Source organism: Podarcis muralis, chromosome 16, assembly GCF_964188315.1.
Source record: "Podarcis muralis chromosome 16, rPodMur119.hap1.1, whole genome shotgun sequence".
NCBI classification, from domain to species: domain Eukaryota; kingdom Metazoa; phylum Chordata; class Lepidosauria; order Squamata; family Lacertidae; genus Podarcis; species Podarcis muralis.
Genome location: NC_135670.1, coordinates 12,060,733 through 12,078,425, shown reverse-complemented (window position 1 = coordinate 12,078,425; position 17,693 = coordinate 12,060,733). Strand labels below are relative to the sequence as shown.

At 48.6% G+C, this 17,693-nt stretch overlaps 1 protein-coding gene across 2 annotated transcripts in view; it reads left to right on the top strand.

Moving 5' to 3' along the window:
* The first annotated feature begins 11 nt into the window (after positions 1-11).
* PLCB3 (phospholipase C beta 3) overlaps positions 12-17,693 on the top strand; it is a 70,928-nt gene continuing 53,246 nt past the window's right edge. For both annotated transcript variants that reach the window (XM_028709200.2, XM_028709199.2), the window contains exons 1-2: positions 12-144; positions 13,409-13,486. In XM_028709200.2, the coding sequence (XP_028565033.2) occupies positions 46-144; positions 13,409-13,486 (177 nt within the window). In that variant the 5' untranslated portion in view covers positions 12-45. The remainder of the gene's footprint in view (positions 145-13,408; positions 13,487-17,693) is intronic.

The following is a 17,693-nucleotide window of genomic DNA, read 5'->3' as shown; positions in this document are numbered from 1 at the left end:
GTTCCGCACGGGCAGCGGGGGTCCCGGGCCAGGAGCGCCGCAGCCATGGCCGGGGCGCGCCCGGAGGTCCACGCGCTCCAGCTGGAGCCCCTGAAGGTCCCGGAGACCCTGATGAAAGGCAGCAAGTTCATCAAATGGGACGAGGTGAGTCTCGGAGGGCGGGACGAGCCCACATCTCCCCCTTCCTTGCCTTGCAAACTTTTCTTGCAAAATAGCCACCCTCCCTTCTGCAGGCTTGCTTTGATCTTAAGAGAGGATCCCCTTTTCAGTGGGGTGGGTGTGTGGGCCACCCGAAGCCCCCGTTCCCTCACTTATCCCCTCGCTTCAGATTGTCGGTCTTTTCTGCGCAACAGTCTGTTTCCATGCCCGTGTACCCCATTGGTTTACTTTGGGGGGAACCCCCTGACTTCCAAAAGTAAAGATTTGGTAGTTTGCCCATTTCCCCTGCTTTCCCCTGCTTTCCCCCTTCTCTTATTCTGCTGCTGCCTCTGGGTTTTTTTGTGGGGTGGTGGATCCTTTATAGGGAGCGATCTTGTCCCCTATCTGTATCTTTACACCCCACTGTTTTATTTACTGGGGGTTCCCTTCTTGTAGAGAGAAATATATTATTCCTCTGTCCTCCTACACTTTAGACCTCCCTTTTGACTCCCTCTCTACATTACTCTCCGCCTCTTTCCCCCCTTATCTCCTATGACACTCCTAAATTCCATTCCTTTGCAAACTCCCCAATTCTTTACATTTGAGTTTTATTTTATTCATTTATTTTTTTGGCGGCTTCGTGCAAACTTTGTTGCAGAAACAAATCCTCCCCTCTTTTCACTTATCTGCAGCTCCCCCATGGTTTCCATAGGGACGCCCCTTCCCAAAGGAGAGGAAAAAGCTCTCTGTATTAAGTGGGGATCCCCCCCCCACTTCCTTGAAAGAGTATTTCCTTTCTCCATCAGTCTTGGGAAGCCCCCTTCCCAGTCCCTAATTCTGCTATTTATTTATTTTTGGCTTCTATTTCTTGACACACATACACTCAACCACAATTCACAGCAGAGCAACAACCTGGGAAGGGGTTGGAGAAAACACGGGGGTCCCCTCTGACTTGTTTCACCCCACCCTATCTCTTCCTTTAGTAGAGCCACTTTTCCTTGGAAAAGACCTTCTTGGTGGGCCCCAAAGCTGCCTTTTCCTCTCCTTGAAGCCCCCTTAGAGCATACAGTATCTCCAACTCCCACTTCCAAACTTCAGCCTGACCCTCCCCTGTCTCGCTTCCCTGTCCCACTTGCCCCCAAGCGTGACCTCTCCAAGGCTCCCTTGCCCTGAGCTGTCAAGACACTGGGTGGAGTTGATGCCTTCGCCCTCCCACTCTTCCTGCTTTCTCTCTTTTTCTCCTGTTAGCCTGACTCTTTCTGGAGACAGACCCCCTCCTTGCCTTTTTTCGCTTTTTCAGGAACTTTAACCTCCCAAAGTCTTCAAATCGAGATATCTTTTTGCCTTCCTTGCGCCGGAAGGATTTTTTTTTCTTTAAATGTGCAATGCGCTGGGTGGTATCTAGGGAGACAAGAAGCATTTCCGCCCCCCCCCCAACATTTCCAACTTTTTCTCGGTGTTTGTAAAAAGAGGGAGGCTTTGTTGACTGCCAGCCCCCTATCCCTGTCTCTCCCCCAGCCCACCCGCCCCCATTTAGTTTCCGGTGCATTTATACTCCCATGTGCCCCGAATGTTGATTTTGGTGTGTGTACATTTTATGAACATGAAGTGTTTTTTTATGATAAAAAAGAGGTTGTGTACTGTACTGCAATTCACAGGGGTTCTCTATGGGACATGGGTGTTCTCTATAGGGGAATCTGCCCGCAAGGGGACTGGCTAAGCCTTTGGCGTGTGTGTATGCTCATGGGGTGCTCTCAGTGGGGTGCATTCTTGCGGCAGATGCATACAGGCCTGCCCCACTGAGCCACTTAGACCCAAAATTGAAGCAAAGGCAGTCTCTGAAGCTCTATGAGTTTGGGGCTGTCTTGGAGATGGGCAGATGGTGTCGGGTGTGGGGAGAGTTTATCATCTTCTTCTTCTTTGGTGATCACTTGTAGCCGAGTAAGATTGTCTTCCATAAACACGGTTTTAACAATGAGTCCGTAAGTGACTGTGGAGGCCAATTCTGGATCCACACATCCTTCCACAGTGGGGACACTGGTTTCCAGGTGGGAGTTGATCACGGTGTGGATTTGCCAAGCGTTCCTTCCTCTTAGCACGTTTCTCCCTTGTGTCCTGAGTTCGAATGTCTTCAAAGCCCATGACACCTTTGGTAAAGGCTGTTCTCCAACTGGAGCGCTCGCAGGCAAGTGTTTCCCAATTGTTGGTGTTTATACTACATTTTGGGGACGTGGGTGGCGCTGTGGGTAAAAGCCTCAGCGCCTAGGGCTTGCCGATCGAAAGGTCGGCGGTTCGAATCCCCACGGCGGGGTGCGCTCCCGTTGCTCGGTCCCAGCGCCTGCCAACCTAGCAGTTCGAAAGCACCCCCGGGTGCAAGTAGATAAATAGGGACCGCTTACTAGCGGGAAGGTAAACGGCATTCCGTGTGCTGCGCTGGCTTGCCAGATGCAGCTTTGTCACGCTGGCCACGTGACCCGGAAGTGTCTCCGGACAGCGCTGGCCCCCGGCCTCTTGAGTGAGATGGGCGCCCAACCCTAGAGTCTGTCAAGACTGGCCCGTACGGGCAGGGGTACCTTTACCTTTCTACTACATTTTTAAAAATTTGCCTTGAGACAGTCTTTGAACCTCTTTTTTTGACCACCAGCATTATGCTTTCCATTTTTAAGTTCGGAATAGAGTATAGTTGCTTTGGAAGAACCGGAAGGGAGGGAGAGGCCTGAGGCCCTTGGTGCAAGAGTGAGGTTAAAAACCAATAAATGGTATATGTGGAACCTAGAATGAGTAGATGGGGGGTGGCATTTGAATTGTGGGGGTGGATTTGGCAGATCAGCCTGAATGGGGCTTTGGATGTTTACAGTGAAGGGACCCACTGGATCACTTCAGTGGGGCCCAGTGATTGTGGGGCAGAAATAAGAAATCCTTGATTATTTCCTCCATTCCCTTGGGGCCTTGGTTACTGGGGGGCAGGAACAAGCTTCTTCTGACTTCTGCCCCCCCCCCTACTTTCCCTTCTTCAGCCCTGCTGGGGGTTTCACAATCTAAGCACTATGACAACAGCCCTCTTGGCCTTCCTTCCTTTTGCTCTATCCAACCCCAAAAAAGGAAGCCCAGAGCCTTAGGCAAGACATACAAGCTAGATCAATGGGCCTGGGCCCCTCTCATTGATCAAAGGGGATTTTTGTGTCAGGGAGAGGGGGGGAGATAGTGGGGGGCAGGCAATCACCCCTTAGTAGAGAAGATTCAGGACTTAAGGGAAGGAATTCAGGACTTGTCCTGATTGAAACTGTTAAGGAAAAATGCTAAGGGAAGCTCCAGTACACACAAAGTGATATTTTCTCTTTGTGCACATGTGTGTGTGTTTTGTATACACACCCCAGACTCCTGTGTCAGAATATTACGGGGAGGGTGAGCATGGATGGGGCAGTCTGTCTCCTTCTGTTAGAGGAAAACTGGGTGAAAGTTTGGTGTTAACAAGAAATCTCTGACACTGGTTTGTGGTTTGTGTGTAAACACGCTCACAATTTTGTGTCTTATCTGTGGGTGTTCACTCTGGGGTGGGGAAGGGTGAAGTTCCCTCCTGGTGAGGAACCATATTCTCAGTTTTCTTTTCTTTTTTCCAAAGAGTCAGGTTTTTAGCATTCATAGAACCTGAGATAGGAGGCAAAATATACAGACAATGTTTTCATTTTGGGGCGAGGAATCTTCCTGCTTTCAGTGTTTTATTCCTCCTTGCTGGAAAAATTCCTGCAAACACCCACAATCTCACCCAGTCTCTGCTCCCCCACCCAAAATATCTCTTCTAAAATGTGGCCAATTCATCGAGCGTGTGGGGTGGGGTATGTGGGCCTAGTGATTTGTGGCATCCTGTGCCAGGCCACATTGGTGCTGGGAGGGTGGCAGGCTTTTTGGAGGCAAGACGTGTCAAATGGGCCTGATTTGAGAGAGGTGCATGCGTGTGCATGCGTGATATAATCTGGGGGTGAGGGAAAGCAAGGGATTTTGCAACCCTCAACTGTCCATATTTCTTCTATGCCCCGCACTCTGATTGTTTGCTACTTTCTCTCCCCGCCTTTTTTTTTACCCAAGGATGTGAATCTAATGACTGTTTGCACAGCCTGAGGAAACATGTTTCTGAGGTGTCTGCCAAATGACACCCCCAATGGCCCTCTTCCCCCCTCCTTTCGCCTCAGAAATGCTTCTCAAACAGCTGTGAGGACAAATCCTCTCTCGGGGGAATCCTGTTTCTTGCCTGGAATGGTCAAAGATGGAGAGCTCATCTGCCCAGCCAACATTGCAAACAACATGGGGAAACAAGGAATACTTTCCCTTCTTCCCTCCCCTGTCTGGTTCTGATCTTAATTCTCCTCATTCCCCAGTATCCCAGCCCAGATCTGAGGGGCCAGAATGTCAAGCAGCAAATTGCGCCTAATTTCCCCTTTCCCATCCGTTTCCTTTCAAAACAGCTCTCAAAAATGGATAATTTCCCAGGTCAGTTAATTTCCCTGGGGGGAGAGTGGTAGCAATTGCCTCAGTCTCTCTTTGCTCTTTGTCAGCCTCGCCAGCCTCGCAGGGCTATTGTGAGGATAAAAGGGGGGGGGGGCAGGTGTCTATGTTGTGGAGGGAATCTCCATGTTTGCTAGGAAAGAGGAAGAGAGTCATTCTCCTTAGAGTAGAGCCATTGAAATTAATGGTCCCCAGTTAATCATGTGGATTGAGTTTAGTGGGTCTACTCTGAATAGGAGTAACATATTGGAGACAACCTGTGGTTTAATAGAATCATAGAATAGTAGAGTTGGAGAGGACCATGGCAGTAATCTAGTCCAACTTCTGCACTGCAGGATTCTTTTGCCCAACATGGGATTCGAACCCACGACCTTGTATTCAAGAGTCTCTTGCTCTCCTGACTGACATATCCTGAGGGGTGCAACAGGTTCATACAGATGGGTGGCTTCACTGGGGCTTGTAGGATTAGACAGGGCAATCTGAATGGGGTTTTGTCTGCTTCCACTTTCCAGCAAATGAAGAGCTCATCTTGAGGTTCCCCTCATTCTTCCTCCTGCCCTATCCTGATATCAGGGTGCCCTTTGCTTCTCTTGAGTACCCTTGAAATCGCTGCTGGCATGCGATGGCGATATTGACATTTAAATGTTTTGGGCTATTTTTGGGGGGATGCCTTGTGTTTTGCCCTTCCACCCTCTATCTCTCCTCACCCTGCCCCAGAAATATCAATGTGTGAGCATTAGATACGATCCCTGACTGACTTTGCCTCCGCCCAGGTTCTCATTTTTACAGCGGTTTCCTTATCATAAGTGGGAGAGCCTGGAACAATGATTCCCGTTCAATGTTCCCACGGCGATAACAGTCCAGAGGGCAGCTGATGAGGGAAGGGCTCTCTGTGTGGGTGGGTGATGTAAGATTTGCGGGGTGGGGGCATGCTGTTACAGAGATGCTTGGAAACGGCCCCCTGCTCTGGAGTCCTTTGCAGTGTCCGGAACCAGCTCCCGGCCTCCAGTGCCCACCCCCATTTCCTTTTCATCTCCAGACAGATTTTCAGGGTCTCTGAGTATTTAGCATGCAGACCAATGGGAGTGCATATGGTCTCTATTAAAATTCCTGTCTTGTGAGCTCCCCCCACCCCACTAATACAGGGCCTAAGGGGGATTCCCACAGCCCTGTGATGCCATGGATGGAGGGTGGGGGTAAGTTTGAGAGGGTGCGCTGAGAACAGCCAAATCCTTTCAGATGACAAAGGCAAAGTGTGGGGTGGTGGGTAGGAACTTCGTAGTTGCTTCTGTGTAGTGTGGAGCGCAATGCAGTGAAATAAAATTTTTGATGAGGAAAATAGGATTTTGTGTGCATTTTTATTTTAAAGCTTTGCAAGCTGGCACAGCCAAATGCAGGTTACCCTGTTTGTATTTATACAGTTGGGCTGCATTCTTACTGTACATTTAACACACGTTTTTGGCCTGCAGGATTATTGGGAACTATAGTTGGCTAAGGGTGCTAAGAACCATAGCTCTGTGAGAGGTGAAATACAGTTCCCAGGATTATTGGGGGAGGGGGAGGGTGGGCTTTAAATGTATGGTGTGTAAGCAGTCTTTAAAAAATGGAGGAGGCTTGGTGGTGTGTGTGTGGAACCTTGATTCAATATGTTTTTATTAGATTATCATTCCACCCTGCAAAGAGCTCAGAGCATATACAGGGTTGGGGTTTTTCTCCCTTTACCACTTTATTATTGCAAGAACACTGTGAGGTAGGTTAAGTCAAATGAGTCGTAACCAGGATCTCCCACTGAACTTCATGGCTGAGTAGCGGGATTTGAATCCAGGGCTTGAGGTTTATGAGTCGGTGCTTCTGCCCAAGACTTATTTAAGAACTCAAATGTGAAATTGCTGGTCTAACAAAAATAATGTTTTTTACTGGATGATTAGGGCATAGCTGAGCACGACACTATTTTTTTTGGAAAGGGATGCAGAAATGTTAGCTTAATGTCTGTCCCATGAGAATTGGTAGAAAGCATGATTAAAGCTAGAATGATAAAGAATGTTGAACGATAAGCCTTGCTGAGGAAGAATCAGCACGGCTTTTGCAAAGAGAAAGCCATTCTCGGCAACCTTGTGCTAATTTCCCTAGACTTCCAAAAACCTTTTGACAGAATCTCTGGCCAAAGGATTTTTAGTAAACTTTTGTGCATTGCCGTAATGGATTGCTTAAAGAATAAATTGTAGGGATAAGTATACATTTCTCACGGTCCTGGGGAGGGAGCTGGATCTGTATTGTTTGGGTCTGGTGCTGTTTAACATTCATAAGTGATCTTGAGTCAGGGGTGAGCAGTGAGCTAGCCAAGTTTGTGAGTGACAGCAAACTATTCAGGATGGCGGCAATCTGAGCAGACTACAAACATCTCCACTGGACGAACAGCCAACAAAAACGGCAATTGGGGTTTAGTGTAAGTAAGCGTAAAGGGTTTCGTATATAAACATATAAACCAGTTTGTTCTGAACTGGTAGAGGCTAACTAGAAAAGGGAGATCCTGGGGTTGTGCTGGATAACTCTATGAAAACATCAACCTGCTTTGTGTGTCAGCACCAACAAGGAGAGATTCCTTGCTGGGGATTCTTAGGCAAGCTATCTGAAAGCAGACCTGCCAGTTTCGTAAAGCTTCCCAATAAATATATGGCGCAAGACTGTTTGAATACTATGTATGGTTCTGACTAACCAGTCTCAAAAAAGGATATCACAGAGCTGCAGAAAGTAGCAGAGAGTGCAGTTGAAATGATCAGGGGGGCTGAAGTGACTCCTCTATATTAGGAAAGTTCGAGAGACGTTTGAACTTTTTAGCTTAGAACTTCAGCTGTAAACTTCCAGATGGGCTCCCAACTCCTGTCAGCCCCAGTCAGCGTAGCTAATGCCCAGGGGTGATAAGAGGGGTCTTATCAACATCTGGAAGGCTACAGGTTTCCTAATCTAGTCTAGGAAGACATAATCGACGTAATTAAGACTTATAACGTTATACATGGTGTGAAGAAAGTGAGTGAGTGAGTGAGAGAGAGGTCCCTCTGCTTTCCCCCAGAACTGTGGGTTGTGTAAGGAAGCTGAAAGGCGAAAGGAAGTGTTTCTTCACATAGGTCACATTCGCACCATACATGTAGAGCACATGGCTTCCCCCAAAGCATCCTGGGAACTGTCATTTGTTAAGGGGGGTGGGAATTATAGCTCTCTGAGGGGCAACCTACAGTTCCCAGGGTTCTCTGGGGGAAGACATGACTACTTAAGCCTTAAGTGGTATAATTGGGCTTTCAGTGTATGGTGGTGTGGATACAGGAGTTGTGCATCGTTAACCTATGGAATTAGCTGCTGCAGGATACTGTGATGGCCAGTAGCTAAGGTGGATTTATTTATTTGTTGTTTGTTTATAGAATTCATATCCCCCAATCAGGGCACTTAAATAAATTGATGTTGGAGGGAAAGCCTGATGGCGAGGTACCTGCTACTTTAGGTTTCCCACAATTCCATGCTACACATTTACAATGGCAGCTGCCTGCCTCACAGTGGATCAGGGGGAGCCAGCACAATGCTCTCTTAGAGGTTGCTGGACTCAAACTCCCATCAGCCCCGCTCAGTTTGGCCTACAGTTAGGGGATAACGTTGTCGTTCAACAACTAAATTGGAGGGCACTACATCCGCTACCCCTGTGGTGCGTGGTATCCAACTAAGTCCTACTCGGAGAAGACCCATTGGAATGAATGGACTTGAGCTTAGTCATGGTCATTGATTTCAATGGCTCTACTCTGAGGAGGGCTAACATGGATACAGCCCAAGACAAATTGTAAACTAGAGGAGGAGGGGGGGCAGAGGGGGTCCAGCCGGCGCCAGGGGGCTCTTGGCAGCTGCCAGAAAATGCCTGGTGCTGACGCCAAGCCTCATTCTCCACTTTTCCCAGGCCGCTTACTTTCCTGTGCAAGACTTAGGGGGTCTCCTTTGGATCGTTCCTTCTTTGAAAGGCATCGGATCTGGGCGTGGGCTCTTTCCTGCAGTTTGGCTGGAGACCTGAGCTTATTGTGCAGATCCTAATGAACCCTATTAAGCGTTTTTGCAGATGAGTGGTAGGCTCGTTCTCCTCCATTTCCTAAGCTGTCCCTTACACACCTCCGCTTCCGAGGCTAATTTCAGGTATTGAGTGGGGATGTGAGCTGTGTGTTGATAAAAGGTATTAAAAGGACTGAGGGCAAGTGGGGGGGTGAGGATGGAGTCCCTAAAGAGCTTGGATGATGGTAGTGAGAGAACCTTTCCCCCCAAGCTGGGTGGGTCTAAGTTAAAGACTGAAAGATTTACAGGCTGAATTTAATAGTCACAAGTGGGGCCTACGATAACATGTCACAGTTAAATGTTTGGGAAGGGTCATAGCTCAGTGGTAGAGCACTTTCCTTGCATGCCAACGGTCTCAGGTTCAATCCCTGGCAGCTTCAGGTAGGGCTGGGAGAGTCCGTTGTCTGAAACCTTGGAGAGCTGTTTCCACTCTGTGCTAGACAGACCCAGTGGCCTGACTCTGTGCGAGGCAGCTTCCTGTTTTCCTATTTAAAACAGTCGTTCGTTGAGAACCATGAGGACTAGAATCTCTGTTTTTAGGGGAGCAACCATAGTTTAGGGGAACCTGCCATATCCATTTTTTCAGGTGAGGTGACTAGAATGGAAACCCCAAATGCGGCTGTGCCATAGATTTGTATGATGGCACTATGAAACTGGCAATTTATATTTTCAGCTCCTTTCCTAATGATTCCTAGCATGGAATTTGCCTTTTTCACAGCTGCTGCACACTGGGCACTACCGTGAGAGGCAGGGCCTCCAACTCCTAGGGACCGAGGCCTTTTGGGGCCCCCAATATTTTGGGGGAGAGGGCTGGACCCCCCCATGTTCAAAGGAGGCAGAGGAGGCCAAGTGTGGAGCCGAGCATGACCCAGATTCTGTGGCCGCCTCCCTCTCCTCCTCCTGCCACCGAGGGGAAGGGATGGGGAAGCAGACCGAAGCCAGCGGTGGCAGCAGCAGCAGTAGGCGATGGAGTTGCCGGCCATTGAACCCATGCTGCCACTGCGTTTGGCTCTGCCACTGGCTCCTCCCGACATTTCGATGTCATGTGCGTGACGTCGGCGTCCCCCTTCTCCCTGGAAGTTGGTGTCTCAGGTGAGAGGGCTTGGGCCTCTCTTACAAAAACCGCTAAGGCCTCAACAGTTCCCAAGATTCCCTGGGGCATGAAATCTTACACTTGTATGAAACTGCTCTACAGGTAGATACTTCATGATTCCAACTCAAATTGTTTTGGAATGGAGTTACCCATGGCAGGGAGAGTCGGTGGGGATCGTATTGGTAGGGTTTGTGGCTTACTCCCCACTGACACAGATCCTGTGCCTGTAACAGTTGCAACAACGGGCAGGTGTTCATCTGCACCCCTGTGCCAGGAAAAGCTACACATGTTGAATTTCTGCCTCTTTCTGACAGTAAGAGCCGTTTGACGATGGAAAGGACTCCCTTGGAAAGTGGTGGACCCTCTTTCATTGGAGGTTTCTGAACAGAGCTTGAATGGCCATCTGTCAGGGATTCTTCAGCTGTGATTCCTGCATTGCTGGGGGGTTGGACTAGATGACCCTTGGCGTCCCTTCCAGCTCTTTAATTATATGACTCTATATAAGGCTTTCATTGGGACAGCCTCTGCTCTGTGGAATAGCATTCCTCTTGAGGCACTTTCTGCACTTTCCGGAAACAATTGAAGTAATTTTTGTTGCGGCTGGCTTTCCCAGCTGAATAAATGGATCTTAGACACGGCAATTTTATATGGTTTTAGTTTTTATTTAAAAAAACCAAAACCCGCACCTGCTGTTTGCATGCTTTTTAAAAAATTGTACGTCGTTTTGCAATGATTGTTTAGAAGGCAATTAATGAATCAATGATCATTTAAAAATGACTAAATTGAGAAAGCTGGAGAGAAAAGTTTTCAACCAACATTGAAAACTGTGCAGTGTTGGGGCTTGCCTGACTTCTAAGGGAAGAGAATTCCAGAGAACTGGGAGTGCAAGGCACATGTTCGAGTCGCAACATGCTTTCTTGCAAGGGTGTGTGGCACCATCAGCAGATCTTAAGAACGTTAGGAACTCCTCTGAAGGTGGTTCAGAAACTTCATCTGGTGCAGAATTCAGCGGCCAGGTTGCTCACCGGAGCAAGACGGTTTGAGCATATTACACTGATCCTGGTCCAACTACACTGGATACCAATTAGTTTCCGGGCCCAATTCAAAGTGCTCGTTTTGACCTATAAAGCCTTAAACGGCTCAGGACCGCAATACCTTAAGGGCCACCTTTTTCCATATGAACCTACCCGGACTCTGAGATCATCTTCGGAGGCCCTTCTTCGTGTGCCGCCTCCTAGAGAGGTCCGGAGGGTGGCAACACAAGAACACGCCTTCTCTGCAGTGGCCCCCCATCTGTGGAATGCTCTCCCCAGGGAAGTTCGCCTGGTGCCTTCATTATACACCCTTAGGCACCAGGCAAAAACATTCCTTTTTAACCAGGCCTTTGGTTGATCTGATTAACATCCTATGCCCTTTTAAAATGTGGCTTTTTTGTGTGTGGGAGGGAGCTATTGGGTTCTTCTGATTTTTATTTTGTATTTTGTGGTTTTGTATTTTGATTTTATTCTGTGAACCGGCCTGAGACCCCCAGGTATAGGGCGGTATTTAAATTCAAAGAAGAAGAGGAGGAGGAGGAGGAGGAGGAGGAGGAAGAACCCGGCTGCTGGATCAGACCAAAGGCTTCTGCAGCTCAGAATCCTCTTCCCTCGCAGTGGCCAGCCAGATGTCCCTATGGGATGCCCTAAAGTGCAGCATACTCGCCTCATGTGGTTCTCAACAGCTGGTATTCAGGGGCCTAGTGCCTCCGACAATGAACATCTTTACCTGACTGGGGTGGGGTGTAGTGGGTGAGGCAGTTTGGTTCAGATCCATATCGGTACCAGTAGTCAAATTCTGAATCCAGCTCAGAAGCAAATTGGCAGCCAATGCAACACTTTCAGCAAAGGCATTATCTGTGGGTTACCCCCAAAAGCCTAGGGATGCGGGTGGCGCTGTGGGTTAAACCACAGAGCCTAGGACTTGCCCATCAGAAGGTTGGCGGTTCGAATCCCCGTGACGGGGTGAGCTCCCGTTGTTCGGTCCCTGCTCCTGCCAACCTAGCAGTTCAAAAGCACGTCAAAGTGCAAGTAGAGAAATAGGTACCGCTCCAGCGGGAAGGTAAACGGCGTTTCTGTGTGCTGCTCTGGTTCACCAGAAGTGGCTTAGTCATGCTGGCCACATGACCTGGAAGCTGTCTGCGGACAAACGCTGGCTCCCTCGGCCAATAAAGCGAGATGAGCGCCGCAACCCTAGAGTCGGTCACGACTCTACCTAATGGTCCTTTTACCCCCAAAAGCAACTGCCCTCGCTGTACAGGCAACTTCCAGTTTATGTGGCAGTTACGTTCCAAGGCATTGCGCATTTACATGAAATCGCCTACATTTGAAACGCCATTGGAAAAGCCTGCAGACACCTTCTAAACCTCTGGAAACTGTTGAAACGCCCTTTAAAAAACAGCAGCACTCCCTCCAAACCTACTTGCTCAAACTCCCAACTCTCCACAGGCCTCAACGGTCGGTGCAAAGGCTTGTGGGATAGCTAAGAGCTGGTTTTGTGCCTTTTTGTCCCATTTTTGCCGTTTTAAATGTAACTTCTGTGTTTGGCGCAATGCATGTGTGTGGAGTCAGCATCCATTGGAAGCATGTAAATTAGTCGTTGCCTGTACAATTTTTTGGCAACTGCTAAAAGCCTTTTTTGTTCAAGAAAGCCTCCCCAGACATGTAGACATCTGTTTCACTACATCATCATAATTGTTTAATAATACGTATTTTTTAAACGGTCTGATTTACGTTTTTCAAAAAGTGGTTTAAGGTGAGCTTGTTTTTAATACTTGGTTTTTATCAGTGATTTTCATGGTATTGTATGCAAGCTGCTTAGAGGTTTTGGTGATTAAGCAACATATAGATTCTGTTGAATAAAGTTAAATGAACTGTGTGTTGGCCCTTTGACACCGGCTGCGGCTTCCGGACTGAATTCAAGGGCAACCCCAGGTGAAGCACATTACAGCAATCAGGCTTGAAGGTTATCAGTGTGTGGACCACTGTTGCCGAACTTCCATCCCTTACAAACCTAGTTGATCATTATGCCTTGCAAATGCCATCTCATCAGGAGGCCTATTCCACAGAATGTAGGAATTGGGCCTTTAGGGTTTTGGCACCTACCCTTTGGAATTCCCTCCTGCTAAATATTAGGCAGGTGGTTTTGCTGGTGCCTCCTGAATACCTTCCTCATCCAACAAGCCTTTTATGTAAAGATCTTTCCCCGTTTGCGACTGTTTCTGAATTGTTTTAAAGACGATTCTCAAGATGTTAAAGTTGGAGGTTTTTTTTCATTGTCTGCCATCCTGGGGCCAGGTGGATTATATAAATTTCACAAGCAATAGGTTGCTGTTGTTTAAAAGTACTGCCTGATGGCTCCTGGCACACAGCTGGCAAATCTCCGAAGCTGGCAGTTGTGTACTGGATCTGTTCCTTGAGTGGGAGACCCCTGTGAGTTGCACAAAACAGAGGAGATCAACATATAATAAACAGTTTTGGGAAAGTTGTCATCTATGGCTTGGTGGAAGAGTATTGACTGTTCTCTCTCTCCCCCCCCCCCCCTCATTCCTAGGAACCAACAAGCCGGGCTCTGGTGACCTTACGGGTTGACCCTAAAGGATTTTTCCTCTACTGGACTGGCCCAAATATGGTAGATATATGACTCTGCTTTTAGAAGTCTCTCTCTCTCTCTCTCTCTCTCTCTCTCTCTCCCCCAGCCTCTTCAAACTGCATTTTTATTTATATGCATTTCGTTTTTTAAAAGTAAAGCTTCTTATCACTTGTGACGGGTGACCAAGCCCGGAAACTCTTGGGCGCTTACGAGCCTGTCCTTTATCTTTTGAGGTCGGCGGCATTGCGAGGATGTGTGCATGTCTGTGTCTATCTGTGTGCACTCTGTACCTCCGAAGCACATCCCTGCCCCCAAATCTTGAGAACTGTAGTCTGTCACTCGCAGCAGCAGCAGCAGCATTCCCAGCACTCGCAACAAAATACAGTTCCCAGGATTCTTTGGGGGAAGCCAGGTCCGTATAGTAAAAGCTATGGTTTTCCCAGTAGTGATGTATGGAAGTGAAAGCTGGACCGTAAAGAAGGCTGATCGCCGAAGAATTGATGCTTTTGAATTATGGTGCTGGAGGAGACTCTTGAGAGTCCCATGGACTGCAAGAAGATCAAACCGATCCATTCTGAAGGAAATCAGCCCTGAGTGCTCACTGGAAGGACAGATCCTGAAGCTGAGGCTCCAATACTTTGGCCACCTCATGAGAAGAGAAGACTTCCTGGAGAAGACCCTGATGTTGGGAAAGATGGAGGGCACAAGGAGAAGGGGACGAGAGAGGACGAGATGGTTGGACAGTGTTCTTGAAGCTACCAGCATGAGTTTGACCAAACTGCAGGAGGCAGTGGAAGACAGGAGTGCCTGGCGCGCTCTGGTCCAGGGGGTCACAAAGAGTCGGACACGACTAAACGACTAAACAACAACAACAACAAAGTGCTTTCAATGGGCTTGCATGTGGTTGCTTGCCTGTGACTTGGGGATGCCACTGGGTGGCTGGAGAGTGGAGTTCTCCAAGCGCCCCTTGCTGGAAGGTGTTGAAAGTACAGGGCACCCGGCTTGTCCAGGGCCCTGCCTTTGGGGTTGCGTGCAGTTCACTGGCCCCAGGGGAAGGAGTGATTTGTGCAGAGGCCCAGGCTGTTCATTCCACTCTCTTGTCAATGCCTTTTGAGTCGTTAAGCTGGTTTGGCAAGAATTCTGGGGTGGGAGCCAAAGAGAGGGAGAGAGGCGGAAAGGGAGGGAGCGGGTTTAAAAAAAAAAACTAAAAAAAAAACGGACTGAAACAGCGGCTGCTGCTCTCCTTCCTGTCCCAATTGCTTCCTTTGCTTTTCCGGCTTCGTAATGAATCCTCCGGAGACCTGCACCCCAAAACTTGGCCGTTGTACCTCAATACTTGTAACAGACAGTAAAGGCCCAGAGTTCATCGTGCATTGACATCAGTAGGGCACGTTGTGACTTGAGTGTGGCTTTTTCTGAAGTAGGGACGCGGGTGGCGCTGTGGGTAAAAGCCTCAGCGCCTAGGGCTTGCCGATCGAAAGGTCGGCGGTTCGAATCCCCGCGGCGGGGTGCGCTCCCGTTGCTCGGTCCCAGCGCCTGCCAACCTAGCAGTTCGAAAGCACCCCCGGGTGCAAGTAGATAAATAGGGACCGCTTTCTAGCGGGAAGGTAAACGGCATTTCCGTGTGCGGCTCTGGCTCGCCAGAGCAGCGATGTCACGCTGGCCACGTGACCCGGAAGTGTCTCCGGACAGCGCTGGCCCCTGGCCTATAGAGTGAGATGGGCGCACAACCCCAGAGTCTGGCAAGACTGGCCCGTACGGGCAGGGGTACCTTTACCTTTACCTTTACCTTTTCTGAAGTGGCACTAACATTTTTCTCAAAAAGACTCCCAAACCTTCCCAGCAGTTTAATGGTGGAGTATACAATCGCCTCCCTGTAATCAGAGTTCGAAACTCTCATTGTTCTAGGCACATTTTGCGACAGGGAATTTCATCAGCGCGAGCAGTTTCTGAGCTCTGGGGACGCAGTACTGCGTCTAAGATTTCAGATTAAAACTGCAGAGTGGAAGGAAAAGAGGATCTTTTTCTGCCTCCCCACTTCAAGCTACTCTCTGAAGACTGGAGAAGAGACCCTCTTAAAGAGTATTAGGGGCAAGGAGGGGGAGGACTAAACCATGTGAAAAATGAGCATAATGTTTTAGCAGCAAGCTTGTGTGTTCTTGTTATAAAAAAGCGTGTCTAGACATTCCGTTGTTGCGCCCATAACCTAAGTTTAAGGTCCCATTTAGCTCCTAGCATTCATATCTCAATTTCTAACGCTGCCTCCTAACATCCTAACGTCCTTGCTCGGTAGTGCAGGAAGTGGCTGACCCATAGCTGTCCACCTTCCCTTTTTTTGCGGGAAATTCCCTTATTCCAGCACCGTTTCCCACTGCTTCCCGCTGTTATCCTGGTTTGTTAGATATCCTGTAGACTATCTCCGGGACAGGTGAGGCTGCTGATCCCTTATTTTCAAATCTGAAAGTTGACAGCTATGGGCTGACCTGTGCTCCATCCGATGATCTTCATGGCCAGATGTAAACCTGGGTCTCCATGCTCTCAAGGTTCCATACATGCCATACATTTCAAGCACATTTAAAGGGCTGGGTGTCCGCCACAGAAACTGCCCACAGAGTTATAATTCCTAGAGCGGGTTACACAACCAACCCTTCTTTCCTTGAACTCTGCGAACTGTAGCGCTGTGAAGGGAGTTACAGTGGTACCTCGCAAGACGAATGCCTCGCAAGACGGAAAACTCGCAAGACGAAAGGGTTTTTTGAGCTGCTTCGCAAGATGATTTTCCCTATGGGCTTGCTTCGCAAGACGGAAACGTCTTGCAAGTTTGTTTCCTTTTTCTTAACACTGTTAATACAGTTGCGACTTGACTTCGAGGAGCAACTCATAGCACGTGGTGTGGTAGCCTTTTTTGAGGTTTTTGAAGACTTTGGTGATTTTTGAAGCTTTCCCAAAACTTTTCCGACACCGTGCTTCGCAAGACGAAAAAAATCACAAGACGACAAAACTCGCGGAACGAATTAATTTAGTCTTGCGAGGCACCACTGTATAGAGTTTCCTAGCAACTCTCAGCACCCATAACAAATTCCCCGGGATTCTTTGGGGGGGGGCGAGGAGCCATGGCTATCAAAGAAGTATAATAGTGGGGATGTGGCAGATGGTTCTGGGAAGCCCACGAGCAGGACACTCCCAGCACTTGTGATTCCCAGCAACTGGCGTCCCAAGGCCTGCTATCTGCCTCCCACACTGGAAGCAGTATTTATAGCTATAGCCATCTCCGTGAATTTGCCTAGTTTTGTTTTGAAACCATCTAAGTTGGTAGCCATTGAATTCCTGATTTAAAAGATAAGCCCCTCTGTGGATGCATTTCCCTCTCTGTCCTGCTACAAGAGAAGCAATGGCAATGTCTTTCAAGGGTTTATGGCTCACATGGGATGCCTGAGCCCCAGGAGAAATTATCTCTCCCCCCCCCACCCCACCTCCTGCACCCCCAAGTCCTTCCTCTTTGGATGAGCTCTCTTGATCCCGTCTTCCTACCCACTCCAATGCCTAGCAGCAATTTCCTTTTGGTTGGAGGGAAGCCCTGTTTCCTGCCACCCCCCCCCCACCTCTCCTCCTCTTACTGCTACCACACAATTTCCCTGTGGTTAAAGCTCTTTTGCATCTGGCAGCCGCCCAGGACAAAACAGTTAGCTTAAGTAGCTATATATACAGCCCGAGCTGCTTGAATGTCAAAAAGGGAACTGAAGGGGGGAGAAAAAGAGAGAGGCCGTGCCTAGCAGAATGGCTTGGAGAAAGGCGAGGAAGGGAAATCAAAGCACTCTGTTGTCTGTTGGGGGCGTGCAGGAAATGCCAGCTAGCCTGACTGACACCCCCCCCCCCACGTTAGGATTGCAGTATATGGGAGAAGGACTGTAGAATCTGCTTTGCATGCAGAAGGTTCCAGGTTCATTTCCCTGCATCTCCAAGCGGGGCTGGGAGAGTGTCATAGAATGGCAGAATCACAGAACAGTAGAGCTGGAAGGGACCTTAAGGGTCATCTAGTCCAACCCCCCTGCAATGCAGGAATCACAAATAATGAGTCCCTGGCAGATGCCCACCCACACTCTGTTTAATAACCCCCAATGAAGGAGAGTACCACTTCCCTGCCTGAAATCCTGGAGAGCTTCTGCAAAGTCAGTGTATTTTACTTTACTTTACTTTACTTTACTTTATTTATTTTAATATTTCACAACATTTATATCACTTGATT